Source organism: Talaromyces marneffei, chromosome 8, assembly GCF_009556855.1.
Source record: "Talaromyces marneffei chromosome 8, complete sequence".
Taxonomy (NCBI): Eukaryota; Fungi; Ascomycota; class Eurotiomycetes; order Eurotiales; family Trichocomaceae; genus Talaromyces; species Talaromyces marneffei.
Window position 1 is genome coordinate 1,380,510 of NC_072355.1, and position 23,645 is coordinate 1,404,154.

Consider the following 23,645-nt stretch of genomic DNA (forward strand, 5'->3'; position numbering starts at 1 on the left):
TCTTATTTCTTTTTCTGCTCTAGCATCTCAAAATTACTCAAGTCCTCGATACATCCAGGTCCAATGGACTCAAATCACACCGCCACAAAACAATCCACCTCCAAAAACCCCGTCATGTTTCGTCCGCCTGTCAATCGCGCAATGCGCGTCCTCGACCGCTCCTTCTTCAAAAAGACCGTCCCCGTCTCCGCGGCCACTGTGCTAGAGAACAAGAACATATCGTTGGTGCGCAAGAAATTGGAATCGAGTAAAGATGCGCTCGACCTGCCCCGATTCAATGGTTGTACCGCGCCCATGTCGGAGAAGTTGGTTGTGAGCAGGGATGGACAGATATTGGAGTTGACGGGGCATGAGTCGAGGAAGAAGAGATGTTTGGTTTTGAGGGAGGATATTAAATATGATGGTACTTTCTCACTTTCATTGAAATACAATGATTTGTGTGCTAATTATTATGGTAGATGCGACTACGTGGTCGCCGATTTTGAATGAGTTGGTCGAAACTGGAATGATCGGGCTAGGTCCTTATACGATTGATTTGGACTATTCATACTGGACTTATGCGGAGATTATTGAGGCAATTCTCCCAGAGGAGGATGTTGCGGACGGAGAATTTCCAGAGGGATTCACATTGACGGGACATGTTTGTAAGTTGGCCTGACACGCCGAAAAAGCAGACTTGATACTTACGCTTCGGACAGTACATTTGAACCTACGAGAACGATGGTACCCTTATAAACACCTAATTGCGGAAATTCTCAAAGATAAGAACCCAAAAGTGCGCACTGTGATCAATAAAACTAAAGTCGTTGGGTCGGAAAGTGAATTCCGCACGTTTCCTTTTGAGATCCTGGCTGGCGACAACGATATGAATGTTACTGTTCACGAGCAAGGATGCGAGTTCCAATTTGACTTTTCACGGGTCTATTGGAACAGTCGTTTGGAAACTGAGCATCGGCGACTATGCGATAAGTTCAAGGAGGGTGAACTTGTCTGCGACGTTATGGCTGGAGTCGGTCCATTTGCTGTCCCCGCAGGGAAAAGAAAGATCTTCGTATGGGCAAACGATCTAAACCCTCATGGGTTTGAGAGTATGGAAGACGCGGTGACACGAAACAAAGTCCACCAGTTTGTGACACCGTTCAACATGGATGGACGAAAATTCATCCGTGAATCGGCCAAGATGATAACATCCCCCGCGACAACGGTGGTCATTCAACCCAGGATCCCGGCCTCGCTTAAACGAGCCAAACTCGACGGAAGTGGAAGAACGCCAGCTCCTCCGCCTCAGATATTTACTCGGCCACCTACAGTTAATCACTACGTAATGAACCTACCCGCAACTGCAATTGAGTTCCTTGATGCTTTTGTCGGCGTCTACACTGGCATGGAAACGCGCTTTGAGCCGTATGACCCCGAGCAGAAATTACCAATGATACACGTCTACTGCTTCTCGGGCCATTCAGAGAACGTCCGAGATGACCATGAAGATATTTGCAAACGCATCTCGGAGCGTATGGGATTCACGCTCTCGCCGGATGATACGGTTGATGGAACTGGCAATCGGGAGAGGGAATTGGAGATTTTCAATGTAAGGTTGGTGAGTCCGACAAAGCAGATGTTTTGTGCTAGTTTCAGGCTGCCGAAGGAGGTGGCGTTTGTGAAGTAGGTCGCCATATTTCATCGAGTGTTGCATGGCAGGCGTTAGTGTTAGCTTTTATAGAAATCGATACCCAGTTAAAGTACAGCTGTTGCATGTCAAGTAATGCGAGTACCTCCCATTTGGGGGTACCCAGTTGATTTTATGGCTCAAACTCTATATTCTCAGCGGATCTTTTCTGGATACTGAAGCCAGCAAGCTGTGGCTGAGCGTAGTGAGGCCTGACTGCCTCTGTCGGAATCATCGCCCACAGGTATGTACAGAGCAGCTCCCGGTTCTAGAATATCAATTCATCAATTCGGAGATGGTCTAGAGCATTGCAAAATGCAATAGAGATCGGATCAGCTCCCTCTTCGCGCCAAATAACATCAACTTCGATTGTTGGCCGGCAACCGTGGTTAATAGCACATCCATAGTGTTCCTGTGGATTTATCAAGCCCTAGTTCTAATACAACACTCTCTGACCAACAGAAGGATGCGGATAAAAGTCGACAGCCAATACTATGTTGAGACCCCCAAAGGTTGAACAGACTCAGAGTCTAGATGTAATCTTTGATTAATATAGCACTTGCAGGGCTTACCGATTTTCAGGAGGAAGATCAGCTAGTTAACCTCGGCCAATTGGAAGGCGAAGGAGCTAATGGAGTATATAACCAGTGATATCGTATGCGGCCACGTAGTTCATAAAAAAAAAGAAAAAATGTAACGTTTGTTGCATCATCCGTGAATCGAACACGGCCCTCATGTTTGGAACTGTGAATGGATTAGAATAGGGATTAAGAATTGAGTAAAGGTGAAATGCAACTTACGACATGAATCCTAACCACTGGACCAATGATGCTTGCAAACTCTATTGTCAATAGCAATCGAATTGTGAAGAGGATGTAGTAACCGTGCGAAGCAGACATGGGTACAAGGCTAATCCAATAAGCTTACATGGGCGAGCTGATCAATATGGTAACAAACCCACCTGTGGTTATAGCTCCAGTAAGGCTCTTTGATCTCAATGAAGCCACTCGAGAACATCTCGCTGGAATTTGCCTCAGGTGCTGACTTGGAATGCGCCGTATTCCTGTTTGTGTTCCTGTTCCAAATCTCCATCCTATGGCCGCTGCCATTGCTTACCTGAGAAGTGAGAGAACAGCGTTGACGGTCTATCTAGCGAGGGAGAGAAGAGGGGAGAAAGATAGGAAGATTGTTGATGTGAACGAGTAGTTGATTACTCTGTCAATCTGGTACGCATAACTAACAAATATATTACCGGATGCGGTTAGAGGGCGTGGATGTACAATATGGGGCGTGTACCATTGGCTCCCTTTCCAAATAGAGAGAAAAAGAGAAGGGAGAATGGATTTCCTGTGACCGGATGATTTGTCGTTATATATAGTTAAATCAGAGACTCCACCATGAGCTGCAATGGTGTATCGGTAACATTAAACACTTCCACCAATTAATTGGATGCGATGTTTAGCACTGGGTTCGACTCCCAGTTGCAGCATTATGTAATTTTCTTTTTTTGTTTGTTTTTGTTCTTTCTCCCCCTTTTTTTCAAGTCTCCACCCCACAAAGAATCGATATGAATCATATTCAACATTCCTCTTCAGAGCTGCAATGGTGTATCGGTAACATTAAACACTTCCACCAATCAAATGATTTGGATGCAATGTTTAGCACTGGGTTCGACTCCCAGTTGCAGCATTACTTGACTTTCTTTTTTATTTATTTTTGTTCTTTGTTCCTTTTTTTTTCCTCTTTGTATCCTACAAAGAATTGTGGTTATTCCCGGCATATGAAACGTATTCAACGAGGCCATTTATCCCTTCATGCGTAGACTGTGACAACTGCCAAAACCTTGTATTGAGGAATATCTAGGTGCGCATATCTACAGGAATAAGCATGGAGAAGAAGAGAAGAAGGAAAGAAAGCTCCTCTGAGCCAAATCCGCGATATAAATATCCTCCATGGCGGTGCCTAATCGGGTAATCCTGAGTTCCTGGAAGTCTCCGGTAATCGTGGAAACTCTCGCCAAAGTCTCACCGCCCGGCAGTATAATGATCGCTTCAATGATCGCCTCATTGAGCACCGATTGTCGTACTCCGCCTAGGGCTCCGTGCTCCAGCCTGTCGTCCAACTATCACATAGACATGGGTTCCGGATTCGCTGGATTCGCAGTCCTATTGCGGCTTTCATTCGAGCTCTATCCTCATACTACTCCGTAAATATGATACCGTAATAGATAGGTGTCACCGACTCAAGAAAAGCTACAAATGCGTTTGCCAATAGCTACTCAATAGCCAAGTATACTATACATACGTACTGACAGTCACCTTGATTATTTTAGCCCAAGAAAATGATAGCAGTTGCGAATGGTTCCGTGTAAACTTTGACGGAAACTGTATATCCATGGATTTGTTGGAACAATCGCCTCGACCAAAGAGCAGCGTGCGTACTGATGATCTAGCATCCTATGAGACGAGGTTTGGATGGTCATCAAGCAGGGGTGAGGCGGAACACCTGGAAATATGTAAGATACAAGATAATATAAAACATCGGAGTGTATCTAACAGCGAAGAATTTACAATATCACAAGAACAAAGCGGCCATCCTGTAGCGTGCTCTAGAATATATTTCTCCACCGCACGAAGAGAAGGAGCAAATAACCACGCGCTGGGAACACATCAATTCGCTCATTGCAGTGAGGAACCGGCTATTTAAATGATTACCTAAATACAAATATCCCAACCGTAGAAAAATAGGTTAAAGAGGTGCAAGTAAGAGGACGTTTCTGACACGTGAGGCTCAGGATAATGGTTGAAACGTACGTACGGTGAATGACAACGATAAAACAGATAAGCCTATCCAGCCCACTTAAACCATAGAAACCAACTTTAGGCGGTACGAAAGTTACTTCATATTAATAGCTCTTCTCTTCAGCTCACATCCTATCAGTTTTCTTATGCTATATATATGTTTTCTATCGATGCCCTGGCAAGGTTGCCCAAGCTGTCTACAATGCTACCCCTCAAGGGTTGCGCCCAGGTCGCAGGTTTGGGAACGTTATCCATGATTAAATAGATAGAAGGAGCCGGTAGTTGGTCGCGCTACCCGCTGGGTGGGAGATGTAAGATGAATGGATGGCGCTGAGCGTTACCAATCCTGACCCGTATGAAGCTCGTACCAGGCATGTGCTTTGCGATGGAACCGAATTATGCATTCGGGTGGCATCTGGCATCCATTGGTGGTACAGCAATGGTTGGCGTGAAATTGAGACCATCGAGTTCAATCCATATACCGCAAAGCTGCTACCGGTGGCAGGCAAGTTGTCAGAATGATCAAGAAACAACAATCAACCCAGCGTCAACAAGAAGCAAATGATAATGGAACAATAGATTATCCGTCCCCATTATGGCTAGAGTAATAGAGCCACTGTTAGCAATGGATATGTCAGTGATGGTTATGTTGACTCTCTTTTGGAAAGGATACAAGAGTATTCGTTTACCAAGTATTAAATTATATCAATTCGATTGCCCTGAACGGTCGATGAGAATGGTGTATATATATCACTAAAGAATTCCTGATTCCTCAAAATTGTCGGTGCCCAAAATGGCCTAGCGTCGTATCCCGCAACACAACCTCCGAGCCGCAACAAATTCGTAGCTTCACTTCTTTACCATCATTCACTATTCAACGCCGATTTCGACGCCCAAGCCATTGGTAATACCTACACGAGACTTTCGAAACAAACGAATATTCCTTGTCCTTCAGCTCGGGCGACAAAAAGCGAGCAGCTACATTACCTGACCGCTTGCGCGCGCATATAATCTTTTCCACTCGATAAACACCATCACTATCAGCACCCCTCCAACCATCGCTAATCTCTTAATCGGAAACAAATTCAATTTCAGGTGAAAAAAAGGACCAAAATGAGTACAGGCATCAAACTTCCGCCCGCCACCCACCGCAAACGCACCGTCCCCCAGTCTGATCTCGAAGCTGCCTCTACCTTAAAGCTCGGCGACGACCAAAACACGCATACATTGTCGCTCAGCGAGGCACGACTTGTCATAAACAAGGTGCTGGAAAATAAGAGGCGGAGTGGGAAGAAATATGACGAGCCTGAGTATGTCTTCCCTACTTCACTTGTTCAAGATATGTGTTGGGTTGTAGCGTGCATCTAATGATAGTGAAGGAATCTTACAAAAACGTTGGACTATCTAGAAGTATTCTCTCGATTCAAGGATGAGGAGAACATCAAGGCGGTAGAGAGATTACTCAATTCGCACACAGAGTTGGAGATGTTTGAGCGGTCGCAACTAGGTTCGTCCTTCCCCTCTTCTTCTTCACTGTATACTCTACAACGTGAGGTTGACGTGAGAGCAGGAAGTCTATGCTGCGACAACGCAGAAGAGGCAAAGTCTCTCATCCCCAGTTTACAGAACAAAATCTCGGATATCGATTTGCAGGAATTGCTGGATGAGTTGACCAAGTTGCGGAATTTTGTGGAGTAATTTTTCTTCTCTTGAAAAAAACTCGTCTGTGTACAGAGTATATCCGACGGTTATGCATATTCGTGTTATCAGCGCGGTGTTATGGAGTTTAGTGGTATTGGATAGATAGAAGAGTTACATACTCTGTATAAGTTATAACTCCATACATGTTTAGCGTTGTATGAACCCTAACCCTTAAAGCTTGCACCTGCCCTAGGCTCCAAGCTCCATGACTAATCGTATGCTGACCAATCAGAGGGTGCTTGGTACGTTTAGGTGATACTCCATAGTATTCTTTGACCACTCACTGATTGGTGGAGATTGGCTGTGGAGACTCCAGGAATACATGCAGAGCTCCCCGGACGAGAGCTTGGCATGCAGCGGCTGCCGATGCGCTAGTCCGTTCCTGGATACAATTTTGCATCTGATTGGCTGTCCCGGAGGCGTTATCGGAGCATGCTGATTGGCCGGGGTCTACCTGGTTAGCTCTTGGCTCGTTCGTTCGGCTTCCAAAATTATTTTTGAACTTCTTAAACGCTGCGTCTTTCTTTGGTTGATATCTACTCGACATATTTCGCTATATTATTATGCGACACACATGGTACCGTCCTGATATCAACCCCCGACCATTTCCATTTCATTCTTTACTCTACATCTCCGGCCCATGCATGAAATAAATACATTTACTAATCTACAGCTATGTAACCAGTAACCCACAACGTCCCGATTTCAGTACGTAATATATTCGCTCTGGCTGCTGAGCCCATCAATGCCTGAGGAACCGCCAGCCAATGAGTGAGGGCGCCCTTATCTTTTTGCTACTTTTTTTATGTCGTTGAAACTCGATCCTTGGATATTCATTTGAACGCCGTTGTGTCTGTTAACGAAGTGACGATATTCATTACGTGAGGGAAATCGTTGAGGCGCGACGATCTGGATGATTCATGACCGTGTACACGGCTGTGTACGCGGCATGTATATAGCAATAGATCGGAGCAATTCAAATTAAAATGATCAAATGTTTTGGAATCTACCACATATTCATATCCTCCGTTATTTGGCAACCGCTCTCGATTCTAATATTGATTTCTGAATGAACGTTGTTGACACCAAATTGATCGGCCGGAATCGGAAGCCTCCCGTTATTATCAATTATTATCATTTACTGACTCACTATCAACATCGTATCACTATCATATATTGCTCGTCGTCACCTACAGTCTTAGTGAAGTTACACCTCAACGACACTTGCTCACACCTGTCGGCCGCCATCCCACATGCACTGATAAGGCTGCGGCTTCAGCTTACCTAACAGAGTGATCTTCGTCATTCCTGGCCTTTGGACTCAAACTCACACGACATCGTTTAAGCTTGCCAGACGGACTGGCCAGACAAGCAGCCCGCACACGACTCAGTGGGTTCAACGGCAGACTACGGCGACACTTGCAAGCAAACGGAAAGTAAAAGCAAAGAGAGATCCCTTATCTCGAAATGCTGGTCTGTGATCCTCCAATTGAACCTCCACTCGACTAAATATTGGGCCAAACCGAATCCATCTCCCACCCTGCACCCCGGGCGATAACTCGAAAGAGACAGACGCCTTATCTATCTTAATTTTACCTTTGGAAACTACATAACATGGCCACCGCCATTACCATCCAGGCCACTTCTTCCGGCCCGGCAGCCGCAGGTCTGCCTTCAATCCATCCAGCTTCTACTCTTAGTGCTTTTCATACTCGACACCAACATCACCAACATCAACATCCCCGAATGAGCTCGACCACTTCTCCTGTCACTTCTCTCACCAACTCCCCCTCGGCCTCTTCTGCTTCTTTTTCGTCCGTTGCGACCCCCAACACAGTGCCAGCAATTAACACCGGCGCTACCTCTGTAGCTACTAGTACTTCCGCTAACCACTCTGCCCTAAATAACACTATTGCCGCAACAACTTCACTGCTTGTTGGTAGTGTATCCTCTCGTGGCCCCACTGGCCGCGATGGGGTCAGCTGCGACGCCTGCCTCTTCCGCAAGAGTCGCTGTGCAATGAACGAATTGGTTAACAAGTGCTACTCGTGTGAATTCCATCGCCAGGATTGCACTTTTAGTCTTGCCAACAGTGCCTTGACTGAAGCAACCTCACCGCAGTCCAGGAAAAGAAAGCTGGAAGATTTTGTAGAGGCTGAATCGACCAAAAGGTACTATATCTCCTTCAAGATCGATCTTCTTATATATGCTAATAATTGCCATAGACAATCAATAGAAGTTCCTCGACCAGAGTCGGCAACAAAAGAAATGGTCCCTCCACCCACCACCGCCACCACCAACAACACTAACCTATTGGCCTCCCCTCGACTCTCATACCAATCAAGCCAACACATCGGCCTAACCACAGAACTCGAACCCATCCTTTTTGAGCATATCCCCCTCGACACCAACGATGAAAGTGAGCTTTCGTCCACCCATAAAATCCGCCGCTTCGCCGAAGATGGCATATTTATGCGAATCATGAACCCGGACTCGAAAGAGACGTCTACCATTTCTCTTGATGCTATTGAGACTTTAGTTGCCCCTTATGGCTCGACGTTGGTCGATAAGTTCTTTGAAAAGATCCATCCCGTCTTTCCAGTGTTGATGGAGGATTCGTTTCGACAGTCTTATCGTACTCGACGGGGACTGTCGCCCTTGCTGCTGGCGGCTGTTTATACATTGACACTGAAATATCTTGAATTCGAGCCTGCGGCCCGCTCAGCACGGAAACCGGATGTTAAACGAATGGAGGATACAGCCATGAAACTATTGACTGAGTCTTTGCCACATGCCGACATTACTACTATCCAAGCCGGTATGCTCATCATGCAACGGTCATCACTCAACACGTCGTCTTTGAACGGGCAATTGGTCACGGCTGCATTTGAGCTTGGTCTACATCAGGATTGTTTCAATTGGAAGATCCCACTTGCGGAGCGAGGTCTACGTAGACGAATGGCGTGGGCGTTACATACACAGGATAAATGGTGTTCTCTTGTCCACGGCCGACCTTCACACATGTCAGCTGCGAACTGGACCGTTCGCGATTTGGTTGAAGACGACTTTATCGGCGCCTTTTCCTCTACCTCTCCAGCCAACAAAAGGCTAGACACCGAGTCTACTGACGGTAACGGCCTCGGCCATGGCCCCCTGCTATTCTGTCAACACGTCGCCCTAACCGCCATCCTTGCGGAAATTCTCGACACATTTTATACCCTAAGAGCGGCCGAACAATTCGCCGCAGCCGGCAACAACAAAACTCGCTATATCCTCGAAAAGGCCAAACCAGTCCAAATCCGTCTTAAGGATTGGTTTGCCCGTCTACCCACCGGCATGAAAATGGATTCCACCGCCTCAACAAGCGCAGAAATTCTTTTCGACGAAGTCACCGAAGAATCCGCCTCCAACGGTGCGCTGCATGTCGCCTATTTTGCGACTGAAATCACGCTTCATCGATGCATAATCCGCTCTTTAAACCCCACCACAGCTGACAACTATCTCTCTCACATCTGCCGCTCAGCAGCTAAAACGCGCCTTATCAGCGCAATGGATTTTGTGAATCGTCTTCGCCCGGTCCATTTACAAGCATTTTGGCCCGGATCCTCTCGCACGAATTTTGCTCTTATTGGATCATTCGGTACCTTACTGTTGGCTACAGCCCCAACACGCGAAGAAGCGGAATTCTATCGCCAACGTCTCGCGGAGTATAGATGGACATTGAGCGTGAGCGTGAAAAACGCCCAGTTCTTGAAACATGCCATTGAGTCACTCGATTTGTCGACGATGCTCGCGCAGAATGTCCCCGAAAAGCCTGGGATTGAGGAGTTGATGGCTGGTGTGGTGGCGAAGAATAGTCGGTCGAGACGGGGTCCGGCTGGTCGTCAGTCTACTTCTACTGCCATGGACACCACCGGCCTTTTTACCGGTGCTGGCGTTGGCGGTGAAGGTATTGGAGGAGGCGCAACATCGTCCGTTGTCAGCGGCCTAGCTTCGCCGGCTACAAGTCCCAGTAACATGGACGAAATGAGTGATGTCGACGACGACGATGATGACGAAGATGCCGGCGAGGACTATTAACTCCTTTTTCCTATTTCTCATTTTCCCCTCCCTTCCGAGGGAAACATATTATAGACTTTTTTTGCCATTTTTTCTTCTTCTATATTTGCTGCTTTTTATATCCCTTTCCGTTTATTGTCATCATTTTTATGAGTTATGAAGCGTTCGTCAACATCATTATCTACATTTGTTATGGATGTATGGGTCATCGGAGGGAGCAATAGATGGATGATACCAATTTCGGACTGTGTATATAGAGGAAGGATACCGGGTATTCATACAGAATTTACCAATGCTATCTAAGAAACATTACTTGTGTGCCTCGGTCGTGCGGAAGTAACATAAATAACTTGAATTGATATCTACGTAGAATGACAGACAGGTAGACTCCGCAAACGCCCGTATAAAATGAACCCTTCTTTAGAACAAAACAAGCTTTTCACTTCGAAATGGGAATGACTTAAACGAGGAGAACGGCTAAATATCATATCGCACGTTAGTATCCATCACAACCCAAATTCGACTCGAGAGCAAGGACTAAGTAGGGGAAGACGTACCGTTCACAGTTCCATCCAAATCAGGATTATTACTAACTTGCGCATATTTACCCCATACAACTTTTCCGGATGTTGTAACCAATCCTGCCCACCACTCTCGTTAGCACATAACCACACTTTCGCTTTTTGTGGAAGGGGAGGAAGGGGAGGGACATACCAAGCTCGGAAACATTGACCTCAATAACGGTACCCTTGGTCAAGACGCCGAGTTGAGTGTACAGCGGGTTTTGAGGATTCTTTTTCACGGAGAGAATGGGGAGTTGGACTGTGACGCCTAGTTCGGGGTGCTACTCTCTGTCAGTCACATATGTTTCAGATGGGGAAGATGGAGGAGGGGGGGGCGTACTGTGACATTGGCCTTCTTGTATCGGAGACCCATTGGACTATTCTGCATTAGCACCACCACCAAAAACCATGCCAAACGGCTGTCGAGGAAGGCATACCGAATGAAACGCTCGAATTTGGGGTTTCTTCTCGTAAAATCTTGCCCCACAAACGTCGGCTTCGTAATCATCCTCTTCCACGATTTCTTGTGCGTCTTTTTTCCCGTATTCACAACCTTAAACATTTCCTCTTCACTAATACCCTTAACCTTGGGCAACGGAACCGAAAACTTGGCGGCCTTCTCAGATCTCTTATCCTTAATCGCCGAACTCAAAGCTTTGGCATTGGTAGCCTGCGACCGATCAAGCAAATAATTGGGCAAGGGCGTAGCGGAAGAAGGCTCGGAGGGCGCCGCGGATTTCACATTCTTCTCTTCTTGGGCGCGAATGCGTTTCTTCATTTGAATCTTTTCCGCGTGTCGCTTTTGGGCGTACATCTTTGCGCGGAGACCACGTAGCGACTGCGCTTTTTGGGAGGCGAGGTGGCCCTCGCGGGCTTCGCGTTTGCGGGTTCGTTCCTCATGGTCCAGGCGGCGACCGTGGGTTTTTTGGAAGCGTCTATATTGGTTATATTAGTATTTGGGCGGGTTCCTTGAAGTTGGCGATGGTGTTGAAGATGGTGTACGTACTCGATATACCTGTTGAAAAGACAATGTTAGCAATGTTTTCTAAAAGTGCAATACTTATAATTGTATTTTGCTGGGAAGACAAACTCGTTCTGAGGCTGTATGAGGCATGTTTGTTAGTTATGGTTCAACCAATTGTAGCAGAAAAGAGGACATAGCATACCATATTGACGACGCTTTATTATTAACTCTGATAAATGGATGGTAAGAAAACGCCCTCTTTCTAGAGTGTTGAAGATGAGGTTGAAAAATATGTGCCCGCAAGACTTGGCGCTGCTGATAAGATTAAGTCTATATCTTGGCGGGCTAGTCTATATCAGGAATAGTAGATCTATATCATGCTAACCCTAATGCTCTAAACAATCCGTATTGATTTGGAGAGAAATAAATAAATTATCAAACTATTCCATGATCTGCCAAGCTCGTTATCGACTTTCTGGTCACATAAAATCAGCTTACTCATATCTTATGCTGTCGTGGTCCAGACTTACCAATGCTTCCGCAAGCTCCACCGTATAATTAATTCCTCTCAACCCTCATGAGATCTTGACGATTGGCCTAGGATAGAAATTGTCGTATGAGTTCGGTTGCAATGGTGTGGTTGCTAAAGAAAGGTGCTTATCCTATTGTAGGACTGAGTATTTTGGAGAGAATTGAAAAAGCTTTTGAAGCTCTGGTGGTAAGTCTGAGTGATGAGGATCTCAGGTTCTTAGAAAGTCCTTACCGAAACGTGGATGTACAGGCAATCTGAATAGAAATAGATCGATTTTACTCACTCGTACTAGAGATAATCTGATCTATGTATGACTGTAATCTCTCGCTAATATCCACACCATTCCATAATTCTTGTCCATTGGAAACAATTTTGTGTGGAACACCTATCTGCTCTAAGGCAAATGACGCCGCCACAGACCCGTACGATGCAGCTTGTTGTGAGTCTCTAGTCTTCAAATATGCTACAGCATATGCACCAAGAAAGGCATTCCCCGCGCCAGTCGCGTCAACAACCTTTAAAGAAGAAGCCTGATAATACGGAGGTATCCAATGAGGAACACCGCCAGCAACCAGCATCATAGAACCATGCTCGCCAGATCTGATGATCATGATACCAGTTCGGTCTGGACCAACACCCAATTCCAGAAGCTTTCTTGCAAGATCCTCCACTTGCGTCCTATCGAAAGGGGTTGAAGGTTTCTCTCCAAATATTCTGAGAAGCTCTAGATGATTTGGAGAAAATACATCAACCAGTTTTGCAGCGGAAAAAAAGAAAGAGAGTTGTTCTCTCTCACATGAGAGTGGGGCGGGCTCCCAGATTATCAATGGACGTTGATCGACGAGACCTTTCTGTCTTCTTAGGGCAAGCAAATTAGAGATACGCTCTTCGAGTTGCTGTGGCCATTCAAACAAGTGGAAGGATTTCGCCGTGAATAGTGCTTGATTGTTTAATTGCTCGGTTTGAATTCTTAGAACAGGCGTGATATATTGAAAGGTTTTTTCTGGACTCATCATGTTAGCTAGTACCTATACCTCCAGTACACATCACTCATCGCACGTCCAAACGCGCTGTCCTTGTACTCTAGTAGACCTCGCGTAGATGGTTGATTCAGCTTTCGATCAATCACCAAAGTCGTTCCTAGCGCAGTCAGGTCATCTTCGATGTCAGACGGGAAGTCATTTCCGATCTGGATGATCCATCCTATTGATCGAGCCTGAGATTCTGAGAGAAACAATCGTGCTCCAAGGGATGCTTCACCGCGAGTGTATCAGTATCATATAGTTCCAATCTATATCAAAATAATTTTTCTTACCATAGATACCAGATCCTCCCAGAACGTTAAGTAGTGGTTTCTGGCCTGGAATACGAATCTCGTCGAGAACAGTCGTTCCAAGACTGACGAATAGAATTTCTTGCATCGAGTTCGAGACCGAGTCGATTAAAAAGCAATAACTTGCTCACAAAGAGTTAAACAAGTAAACAGTACTACTATTATATTTCTTTATGTTAGAATTCGTAAAATATTGGTGTTGGGAGACCCCCCACTTTCCATGGAATTGCCGTTTTGGGGTTTTTAGGGCCAAGTTGGCTTTTGCCGGGTGCATATCAGGCGATTTGATCCTTCAATAAAAGGAGTCCGAAAATGCAAAATTAGGCTGCTATGCTGTTCGTCTAGCAGACCATCTAACTTACTTTGAGTCGTCTTTGATCCCTGCTTTGAAACCCGGTGCCAAGGTGATCATCAATGACCGTGTAATTCCAGGATGGCATCAGGCACATTATTTGGTAGAGCAAGAAGCACAATAAGGTCGTGCAAATAACGTACACAAAATGCAGGTGTCTAGAAAGCAGAAGAAGAAGACGGAGGAGGAGAGTGGTGTTTTGTACGTGGTGAAATGGCGGCCTGAATGTTAAGGTACCAAAGCCGCATAGAGCACGTGATCAGTCCGGCAGCCGAAGCGGCAACTCACGCAATTCCGTAGATTTTCACTGGCCTGAACAAGGAAAGACACTCAAGACACCAACAATCTTCAGGCATGGCGATAATTCTTTGAGTCAACGATCACCATTAAATCAACCTTTTCAATTGGGTGCGAATTGATATAAGCGATCAAAATGTTTTCTCGACAAGCTCTCCGGAGCCTGGTCAGTGTCGAACGAGTCGCCAGTCAACAACCAATTTTCTCACACGCATCACGAGCATGCCTTCACCAAGCATCTACCAGCAACAGCTCTCAGAAATTCCAGGCCACGCCTAGTGAGATCCCACCACCATCAGCATCTGCATCAGCTACCCCAGTCTCTTTCTCCGCATCACAAACCACAACATCTCCAATCACAGATGCATCAGCAACACAACCAACATCATCCTCCTCAACAGAAGGACAACCCATAAACGGCGCCCCACGCAACAAGCTCCCTCTCCCACCTCTATTTGAATCAAACCTCAAAATCACCCAATCTCTCGCCGACAAACTACCATACCTCTACACCCAACGCCCACACTACATCTCCGCGCACCTACACGATCGCCCATACCTGCTAACGGAAGGCGACCACATCCGTCTCCCGTTCCTGATGCCAAAGGTGAAATCTGGTGATATCCTCCGATTCAACCGCGCCTCCGTACTTGGATCACGCGACTATACACTCAAGGGGAGCCCGTATATCGATGAGAGGATGTATGAATGTCGTCTGAGGGTGTTGGGTGTGGAGTCTGAGCCGTTGCGGGTCAAGGAGAAGACGAAGAGGAGACGGCGACATGTGCAGCACATCAAGAGTAAGCATAGATATACGATTTTGAGGGTCATGGAGGTTAAGCTGAAGTCGTTGGAGGAGTTGGTGGAGGAAGGGGCGGAGATTTTGAAGGAGGGGACGATTCAGGAGGAGGCGGTGGATGTTATTGAGAAGAAGAGTCAGGACACTACTACGCCTGCTGTATAATTTTGCTTGCTAGAAAAGGGATGTACAGATTTTGCATCGTTATATGTATTTATAGTATCTTATTGTATTCGTTTCTACTATGTTCGTTTATTAGCATTTTGTGTTACTAAGGATGACATAAAGACCGCTAGCGATTCTTGCTCTAGAGTCCACCGTGTATCACATATCAATGGCTGTAAGAAATTCGATACCTTGGAAGTAACACGCTCAATCAACAAGAATAGTAGGAGACAAAGCCGAATAATGCTCGAAAAAGCTCGCAAACAACCTCACAGCATGTCCAACGTCCTCCGTGCCACCAGTCTCTCGGATACTATGCATACTAAGCTGAGGGTTTCCAAGGTCCAAAGTCCTGGCACCCAAATTAGCGGACAACATCGGTCCAATAGTACTTCCGCAGGAAGAGTCGTTGCGAACGACAAACAATTGCAAGGGTACAACGTCACCTCCATCTTCGACTGCCTTTTGTGCAACCTCTTGCAACAAGACGATGCCCGGAGCGTTAGTTGCATAACGTTGGTTGGCGTTGATCTTGATGACAGGACCCTTGTTCAAAAGAGGCTTGTGGTCTGATTCGTATTTGGCGCTGTAGTTGGGATTGACGCTGTGTGCCATGTCAGCGGATAGGAGGAAGGATGTAGTAAGACTTTGCTCGTAGGCAGTGGACAGGTCAACAGCCTTAGCGCCGACTTCCTTGGCAGGTAGCACGGAAAGACGACGAAGAACAGCTGGCAGAGCATCTGAGTCCGCACCATGAGCGCTCTTACTGCCAATCTCTTCGTGGTCAAACAGTGCAATGAGGCGGATGGCGCTCTCATTGTCCAGAGCTTTCCTGGATCGGACGGACTCAATTAGTCCTCGCACAGCGCAAAAGGACATGTTAAGATTGTCCAAGCGGGGGGAAAAGATGAATTCCTCGAGAAGACCACCTAGGCATGACTTTTGAGTGTCGAAAAGGATCAACTCAAAGTCAAGAATATCGACGGGTCTAGCATCGATTTCATTTGCAATCAGTTCGACAAGGTAAGGGTGATGGCGTTCTGTTGTGGGTTTCAAAGAGGTTGTCGGAGTTTCCTGCTGAGAAGAGTCCGGGGTATAATCTTTGGTTCTGTTCAGCTCGGCCTCGACAAGGCCGGCAATAGGGAAGAGTTGAGTCTCTTTGTTGAAATCAAATGATTCCTTGCGTTCCAGATGAATGGCCAGGGTGGGGATGCGCAAGACTTGGAAATGTCAATATTTGATATTGATTTGCAAAGAAAGACAGGTATCGCCTACTGGGTCGGTCAACCTTGACCAATTTCTGCTGGATGCTTCCATCGTTTGCGCGCACCATAACACGACCAGCAACACCAAGATCACGGTCGAACCCTATCAGAGTCAGTTGTGGTTCCATACCACGCTCGCATAATTTACTCACACGTGTGCCAGATACCTCCTCCATAAGTTTCAACGCCGACTTGGACAAAACCTTCACCTTGCTTTTTGCTGATGGGCTTGATTCTGAGAACAGGGGAGTCGGTATGTGCTCCGACCATTGCCACAGAATTACCAGGCTGAAACCCCATGGTCAGGAAATATACTTCAAGCACGAGTTTGGAGTCTCATACCTTCCACTTCTTGCCAATGGCAAATGCAATCAAGGTAGATCCATTGCGGGTGAGGAAATATTTCCCACCAGGTTGGAGAGTTGATGACCACGAATCTTTTTCCTGGAAATGATGAGAGTGAGCCAGGTATATAAATATGGCGCAGTGCTAAAAATCAGGAATCTATACTTTAATTTGCTCAAAGCCAGCTGCTGTGAGCAACTCCTTGCTAGATTTCACGGCGTGGAAGGCTGTACGAGCGTCCGTATAAGCTTCTTGATATGTAAGTTACTGTTCAGTATGAATACGTACGAGTGGGGGAGGCGTTGACAAAGGATAAGAAATCCAATGCGGCCTGTTTGTGATTGATTTTGACCATGGTGGTGTAACAGAGACGACCAATGCGATGTGCGACAATAGAAGAAGAGGAGGAGAAAGCGCTGTTGATTGAGTACCCCTGTAGTAGTTGAAAGGATGTGTGAATTCTCGATCTCATCGTTCATGAGTCCAGAGATTGTCAGTGGTTTGATGCTTCTCCACTCCGCCTTTTGTAGGGGAGGCACCACCATGTTAGTGGTGCTACGTAGTACCGGTACTCCGTAGTACTTTGTAGGTAGCCGATCGGAACTTGCAACCTTAATTTTAAGGTGTCTATGGCATTTTATCAGGACCATCTGATTTGTGAGATACGTAGTTATTTAGTAAGTACTCCGTAGTACATACAACGCAAGGTGAAGTATATTTTTTCATGACTCGACTGGATGTTGTATTGGAAAATGCAATACGTAGTAAATATTAAGCAAGCGTTATTACTGCGTTAGCGACAAAAGCAACTTAATCGCTGGTCGAATCATCAAACGAGCGTTTCGCGTTTACCAGACAGGAGCTTGTCATAACATCAAGAATAAACTGCACTGAATCTGAATGCGTTGGTGGACAAACCCCGTAAAAAGTCGACTTCCTGTACGGAGTACGGCGTGTACGTGTAGAAGGGCGAATCAAGGGTTGGCTATACGCGTGTAAATTGAGACGCCAATAACAGGGTGGACGCGCTCGATGTCAACAACTTGGACGTAGATCGAGCGTTTTGCCTACGGACCTGCAAAAAGAGATTGTGATGTATAGTTAGCGAAGCGAATTAATCGATATCCACTCATGGGATTAGCCAATGGATATTTTTTGTTTAAAAAAAACAAGAATGGACTGAAACTCGACGATGTCGTACGAGAATTAAGCAATGTTGATGTTCCTGCATCGGGACTAGCCTTGATTATCTTATCAGAAACGCGTGACTCCCTTTGCGGTTGCCAAGTGAGGAGCGAGAGTTTGGAGTGGGCGAGAGTTCCTTCCGCTGAGCACCAGCCAGGTCTGCGCTCTAGCGACCACAACATTGAATACAATACCAAACCAACCCTCAATCTCCTCTCACAACTACGCATTCCTGTCACTGCATCGACATCTACTCAATGATATCGCTTTCTCCCAATCGACAAGTCTCCAGCTCCAACTGCTGGCTCTGTGTGGCATCCTACCCAATCCTTGTTTGCGGCTAAACAGAGAGCAAGCGCTTAGCAACAGCCCGACTTGGTTCAGCAGAAGCTGGAGAATTGAGGTCTAGAAACACATTCGTATCGGCTCATTGCAGGAAACAATATTCACTTCGATCCCACGTTTCGACTTTCTAAAATCCACCACAACAACTTGAACGACGATTAGAAGACTCACCTACGACCTGAATTCGTTCATTTTCGGTTGCTACGGGTGGGAATTATCAACCCCCATCACAATCATGACCGACAGAAACACAGAAAGAGACGCATTGCCGTCTTCATCTGATATAATCAATAGCATGTCCAATCGACTCGCATCACCTCCAGGTTCCCGAACCCCGCCCTCCCGGCCTATAAAGAGTACACTGTCCTTCCCAGACACGAGCGGAAACCCCTCACATCTCGGCAATCTTTCAGACGCTGTGGACCCTGCAGCTCTTGCCAATGCTCTTAGAGACTATGATGAAGCCGGTCGCCGACGCGAACGTACCCCAGGCGCAAGCCCAAGCCGTAAGAGACAGAGGGTTTATGGAGATAGGTGAATACTCGTTGTGTTGCGCATAGTTACGCCGTAGTGGCATGACTAATACAATTATAGATTCATTCCAAACCGCGAGGGACAAGATCTCCAAGCTACCTATAGCTTATTAGGTGAGGACGGTTGTCCGTCTACACCATCGCGAACAAAAAAGCGGACTCCTCATGGGGAACTCCACTTTCAGCGAAGTACGTACAGTATGAGCCTCAGAATTATCAGCGAATCAACTAACATAATCTAGCCGAAGAGGCCAACCGGACATATTCCCGCGTCCTGCGAAGTGAGCTCTTTGGCGACTCTGTACCACAGCCCGATCCAGATGCAGACGCTTTCCTCAATTTCAGTACAAAAGCCCATGATCCGACCCGCTCTCACACTCCTCCCCCTGCATCTCTAACGCCTTCTACTCCTCACAAAAACATTCTCAACTACTCATCGCCTCGAGCTGGGTCTAGTCACCCCACTCCTACAAAAACCCCCCGAAGCCAACACGGACCGAATCTGAATCCGCGATCTGAGCTCTACAGCCTCTCACCCATCCATTATAACAGCCAGAGGATTTTGGGAACTCCGCGAAAACAACCCCGTGTGGTGCATAAAGTACCATTTAAGGTTCTAGACGCTCCAGATCTTCAAGATGACTTTTATTTGAATCTGGTGGACTGGGGAAGCACAAATATACTAGGTGTAGGCTTGGCTAATTCTGTCTACATGTGGCACTCTCAGTCGGGCCAAGTCACGAGACTTTGTGAACTCAAGGACGACACTGTTACTAGCGTGAGCTGGATCCAACGCGGAACACACATTGCAATTGGTACCGGCAAAGGACTAGTGCAAATCTGGGACGCTGAGAGCTGTCGACGCCTACGAACCATGATTGGTCATCATAACCGAGTTGGTGCGCTTGCGTGGAATGAACATATATTGACATCTGGAGGACGAGATCGACTTATTTTCCACCGGGATGTGCGATCACCCGATCAGTACCTCCGTCGTTTGGCGGGCCACAAGCAAGAAGTATGCGGCCTAAAATGGAATACAGAAGATGGCCAACTCGCGTCTGGTGGAAACGATAATAAGCTTATTGTTTGGGATAAGCTGAATGAGACGCCGTTACATCGGTTTTCACAGCACACTGCGGCTGTCAAGGCAATTGCCTGGTCACCACATCAGCACAATCTTTTAGCCTCCGGTGGTGGTACAGCAGATCGTACAATCAAATTCTGGAATACTGCCACTGGCCAATTGATTCGCGAATTGGACACTGGAAGTCAAGTGTGCAACCTGGGGTGGTCCAAAAATTCCGACGAGCTCATCAGCACACACGGTTATAGCCAGAACCAGATAGTGATTTGGAAGTATCCGCGCATGGAGCAGATCGTGTCATTGACCGGTCATACCTTTCGTGTGCTTTATCTGGCAATCAGTCCAGATGGCCAGACAATCGTCACGGGTGCTGGTGACGAAACATTGAGATTCTGGAAGATCTTTGACGTTCAGAATCGTAACGATTGGCGACGGGGCAGCCGACTTGCTGAACTGAGCACAATACGATAATACCTTTCTACAAAACCTGGTGAACGACTTTCTAAAAGTCTCTAGTCGGCGTTGCATATCATGGCGTTCATTGACTCATGCATACACTTTTCAACTTCCACTTACTAATCCACGAGACACGAACCTTTGCATATGTTCCGAGATTTCTTCTTTGATCGGATTGGCTTAATTTGCAACTATGGCATGGAATGGAGCGTGACGATTTAGGAATTTTTAACTATCACGGAATTGTTTTTACATGGAGTTTCGTTGCATTTTCGTGAATCTGCTTGGCCCTTTTGTTTTCGAATCTACATATTCCCCATTTCCTCTCAACTTCAGTTCAATCAGCAATGGCGTTAAACGGTTAAAGATGTGTTCTCTGAGATTCCGTTTGCTGATTGGCCTCTCTTGTCCCTGTATCCCTTTTACTCATGCTCGGTGTTTTTTCGTTCTTTCTGGCTCATGATGACGATGGTATGTTCATAGGATGGGTAGCATTGGTAGACACTTAAGGGGTTTCACCTTGAGATTTTATATCTTAGTACTTTACATAATATCATTGAATTACAATGCCACTATCTATGCATGCCATCTTGCTTCTCATAAATTCTCGATGTAGACGAAAGATTTTCTTGACTACCTAGGTAGCACACGCTGCTTGACTTTAAAGTAAGTTTCATTGTATTTGAGTTCCATAATCAATATGCTCTACAATAAAGACAAAAGAAAGATAGGCATTAGAGGAGAAAAAGTGTAGTACATAGAGAAAGGACTCCTGGAGTTCCGCCCTTCTCTTCAAAAGTCTATATATTAAAAAACAACAGTCATTTCAAACAGTTTCGCATCTTCAGATCAAAAAACCAATCGACCAGGATCAACAGTCAAAACAGTATTCAACCGATCCAAAAACATCTTTGCCCTCCTCTCCTCGCCAACGGGGACGGTGAGACTGAATACATTGAGCGCAGAAGCGGTGGGGGCCGTAGGCTCAACATAACTCGATTTGTAGCTGGGGGAAACATTGCCCGACAAGATATCAATAATATCAACATCCTGGCTAGCTGACACCAGGTCTTCATCGATACTCTCAAACTCGTCGAGAGGCACAGTATTGATTTCCGGCATGTAGTTTCCGCGCGTAAACTTGATGGGCGTAGCACCCAGCAATTCGTCGAAGAGTTCACTTGCTGATGGCGCCTCGGCCGCTGAGCGCGGGAGATCATCGTTTGCGACTTCAGTAGCTCGCGCAATGAATGTTGATAATGGCACGGTGACGCCAATGGTATCCTTAATACGTTTCTGAGTCGACAAGACCGATTCCAACGAAATCGACACGGCAATCGAAATATCTGACGGCAACTCTGGAAGAATTTCCTCTGGAGCAGCTGCGGCAGGTGCAGGTGGTGCCGGCGGAGGAGCAATCTTGATATTGCTAAGATCTAGATGTCCCATCTTCTCGATGCGCGCTGCTTCCTCAGCCGGATAGCCAGTGGGCACTTCGCCGATGTATGCGAGAACATCGCCCTTGAGCAGACGGCCCTTGGGTCCTGTGGCGGGGATTTTGAAGATTTCAGAGTCTGGGATGCCCTTTAGGAGGAGGAGTTGGCTGACGGATGGGTAGAGAGGGTAGCCGGCTTGGGTTTGGGTGAGGGTTGAGGCGAAGCCTGTTATTTATAGAGGGTTAGCACTGGATGACTCCGGAGTGGTCGGCATACGTTGCGTGAAGGGTGTACATACGTCTTGTGATGGAATTGACTGGGTTTTGGCGTCGTAGAAGACCCAGAGGGACTTGCTTCAGCGTAAAGCTTGCGGCCATTGCGGTAGTTGAAAATTGATATCGCCGATACGGGGCTTTGATCAGATGACAATTGATGGTGAATATTGTATATAAGATGTGCTGCTACTTCAATTTGTTGCTCCTAGTAAGAACTAGTAGCTAGCAGACATAGTGGTGGAGAGCGCTCAATTCTTATCGTAGAGAAAAGGTTGAGGTTGAGGTTGAGAAAAGCTCCGGCCGGGGAAGGTATCTCGGGCTCGTCCGGTGAGCGTTAGCGGGATGGAGCTTCTAGTCCGACTACAATTAATTTTTGGACTGTCATCACATCTCTAGCTGTGAGAGGATTGGATTATCAAGTAAGTCATTCTTTTTTCTTGTTATGAATACAATTAAGATCTTCATGTGGGATTAATTGACTGATAGATTTGTCTGATTTAGATAATTTGTGCAGGAAAATCATACGATTCTTTTTTTATCGACCTATCATTCTTTTCCAACACAACATCAACTCAATTCCAGATTGGTGACAGCACAATGTTCAAACGACCATTAATATTCATTTCGAGCGCGAAGCCGTGTTCCAAAACACCGATCTTCCAATCCTCTCGGACATTCACATTTCAAGCCCCTCGCTTAGCCAAATCTTCAGCACGACAAGCCTCAAAAGCACTACCAAGCACAAAACCAGCAAACAAAAAGCTAGCTAGCCAGCAACCTTCCCGCAAAAATGTCACAGATATCAGATTTATCGGTCGAAAATCGGCAAGCCTGGCCGAGCTTGATCGAAAAGTAGCCCAAAAACGCGAGGTTACCCTATTCAAATCTGCATCGCAACGCTCCTACGTCACCGGCGCATACGGTATCGCCGCGTTTGCATTCGGATATGCCGTTATCAATTCCTCGCTTGATTACCAGGATACACGAGCCAATCTAGCCTATTGGCAAAGGAGTCTCAATATTGGTGTTTGCATCGTGATGAGCGTTATGGGCGCAGTGTTCATATCGAGGACATCAAGACTTGTCAGGGATATAACTGCAGTGGACGTAAAGGGCCAGACTATTCTCCGAGTCAGAGTGCGCTCCATGGTGCCCTTTCGAAAACCATATACAGTCACGGTTGCGCCAAATCAGATGATCTTCAACCAACGACTCGTCGCGGGTTCTCCTTTGCCCCAGGCTCGAGATATTGACATCTCGTTCTTCAAGAATCCCTTGAAATGGATCAATTTTAGCCTTTTCAAGACTTTTATATCTATTCGCCGGATTTTCACGCAGGAGGATTTCATCATGATGGAGATGCAGGGTCAAACGGGTGCATACCGGGTGGGAATTGATGGCTATGTTTCCGATGATTTGCTTGCCATTGCCAGTCCTACAGGACAGCAATGATCTTTCGGAATCCTCAAGGGTACGGAAGCAAGAT

At 46.4% G+C, this 23,645-nt stretch overlaps 10 protein-coding genes across 10 annotated transcripts; 6 read left to right on the top strand and 4 right to left on the bottom strand.

The window, feature by feature from the left end:
• Positions 1-63: 63 nt before the first annotated feature.
• Positions 64-1,666, top strand: EYB26_009851 (uncharacterized protein; the record flags this gene model as incomplete). Its single annotated transcript, XM_054269098.1, has 3 exons — positions 64-403; positions 459-644; positions 699-1,666. 3 exons carry the CDS (start codon positions 64-66, stop codon positions 1,664-1,666), a joined length of 1,494 nt encoding a protein of 497 aa, XP_054125073.1.
• Positions 1,667-5,580: 3,914 nt separating this feature from the next.
• Positions 5,581-6,165, top strand: EYB26_009852 (uncharacterized protein; the record flags this gene model as incomplete). The annotated part of the gene is made up of 3 exons (XM_054269099.1): positions 5,581-5,777; positions 5,847-5,974; positions 6,038-6,165. 3 exons carry the CDS (start codon positions 5,581-5,583, stop codon positions 6,163-6,165), a joined length of 453 nt encoding a protein of 150 aa, XP_054125074.1.
• Positions 6,166-7,782: 1,617 nt separating this feature from the next.
• On the top strand, positions 7,783-10,248 carry EYB26_009853 (uncharacterized protein; the record flags this gene model as incomplete). Its single annotated transcript, XM_054269100.1, has 2 exons — positions 7,783-8,339; positions 8,394-10,248. 2 exons carry the CDS (start codon positions 7,783-7,785, stop codon positions 10,246-10,248), a joined length of 2,412 nt encoding a protein of 803 aa, XP_054125075.1.
• Positions 10,249-10,687: 439 nt separating this feature from the next.
• On the bottom strand, positions 10,688-11,959 carry EYB26_009854 (uncharacterized protein; the record flags this gene model as incomplete). The annotated part of the gene is made up of 8 exons (XM_054269101.1): positions 10,688-10,704; positions 10,785-10,868; positions 10,942-11,071; positions 11,131-11,167; positions 11,228-11,725; positions 11,797-11,805; positions 11,881-11,891; positions 11,957-11,959. 8 exons carry the CDS (start codon positions 11,957-11,959, stop codon positions 10,688-10,690), a joined length of 789 nt encoding a protein of 262 aa, XP_054125076.1.
• Positions 11,960-12,561: 602 nt separating this feature from the next.
• Positions 12,562-13,707, bottom strand: EYB26_009855 (uncharacterized protein; the record flags this gene model as incomplete). The annotated part of the gene is made up of 3 exons (XM_054269102.1): positions 12,562-13,289; positions 13,346-13,540; positions 13,602-13,707. 3 exons carry the CDS (start codon positions 13,705-13,707, stop codon positions 12,562-12,564), a joined length of 1,029 nt encoding a protein of 342 aa, XP_054125077.1.
• Positions 13,708-14,404: 697 nt separating this feature from the next.
• Positions 14,405-15,232, top strand: EYB26_009856 (uncharacterized protein; the record flags this gene model as incomplete). The annotated part of the gene is made up of 1 exon (XM_054269103.1): positions 14,405-15,232. One exon carries the CDS (start codon positions 14,405-14,407, stop codon positions 15,230-15,232), a length of 828 nt encoding a protein of 275 aa, XP_054125078.1.
• Positions 15,233-15,439: 207 nt separating this feature from the next.
• On the bottom strand, positions 15,440-17,197 carry EYB26_009857 (uncharacterized protein; the record flags this gene model as incomplete). Its single annotated transcript, XM_054269104.1, has 6 exons — positions 15,440-16,452; positions 16,508-16,600; positions 16,650-16,785; positions 16,840-16,941; positions 17,008-17,069; positions 17,131-17,197. The coding sequence occupies 6 exons, from the start codon at positions 17,195-17,197 to the stop codon at positions 15,440-15,442; spliced, it is 1,473 nt and encodes a 490-aa protein (XP_054125079.1).
• A 1,410-nt stretch (positions 17,198-18,607) lies between these two features.
• On the top strand, positions 18,608-20,463 carry EYB26_009858 (uncharacterized protein; the record flags this gene model as incomplete). Its single annotated transcript, XM_054269105.1, has 3 exons — positions 18,608-18,906; positions 18,967-19,094; positions 19,148-20,463. The coding sequence occupies 3 exons, from the start codon at positions 18,608-18,610 to the stop codon at positions 20,461-20,463; spliced, it is 1,743 nt and encodes a 580-aa protein (XP_054125080.1).
• An 834-nt stretch (positions 20,464-21,297) lies between these two features.
• EYB26_009859 (uncharacterized protein) lies at positions 21,298-22,261 on the bottom strand (the record flags this gene model as incomplete). The annotated part of the gene is made up of 2 exons (XM_054269106.1): positions 21,298-22,109; positions 22,183-22,261. The coding sequence occupies 2 exons, from the start codon at positions 22,259-22,261 to the stop codon at positions 21,298-21,300; spliced, it is 891 nt and encodes a 296-aa protein (XP_054125081.1).
• A 495-nt stretch (positions 22,262-22,756) lies between these two features.
• On the top strand, positions 22,757-23,611 carry EYB26_009860 (uncharacterized protein; the record flags this gene model as incomplete). The annotated part of the gene is made up of 1 exon (XM_054269107.1): positions 22,757-23,611. One exon carries the CDS (start codon positions 22,757-22,759, stop codon positions 23,609-23,611), a length of 855 nt encoding a protein of 284 aa, XP_054125082.1.
• Positions 23,612-23,645: the final 34 nt, after the last annotated feature.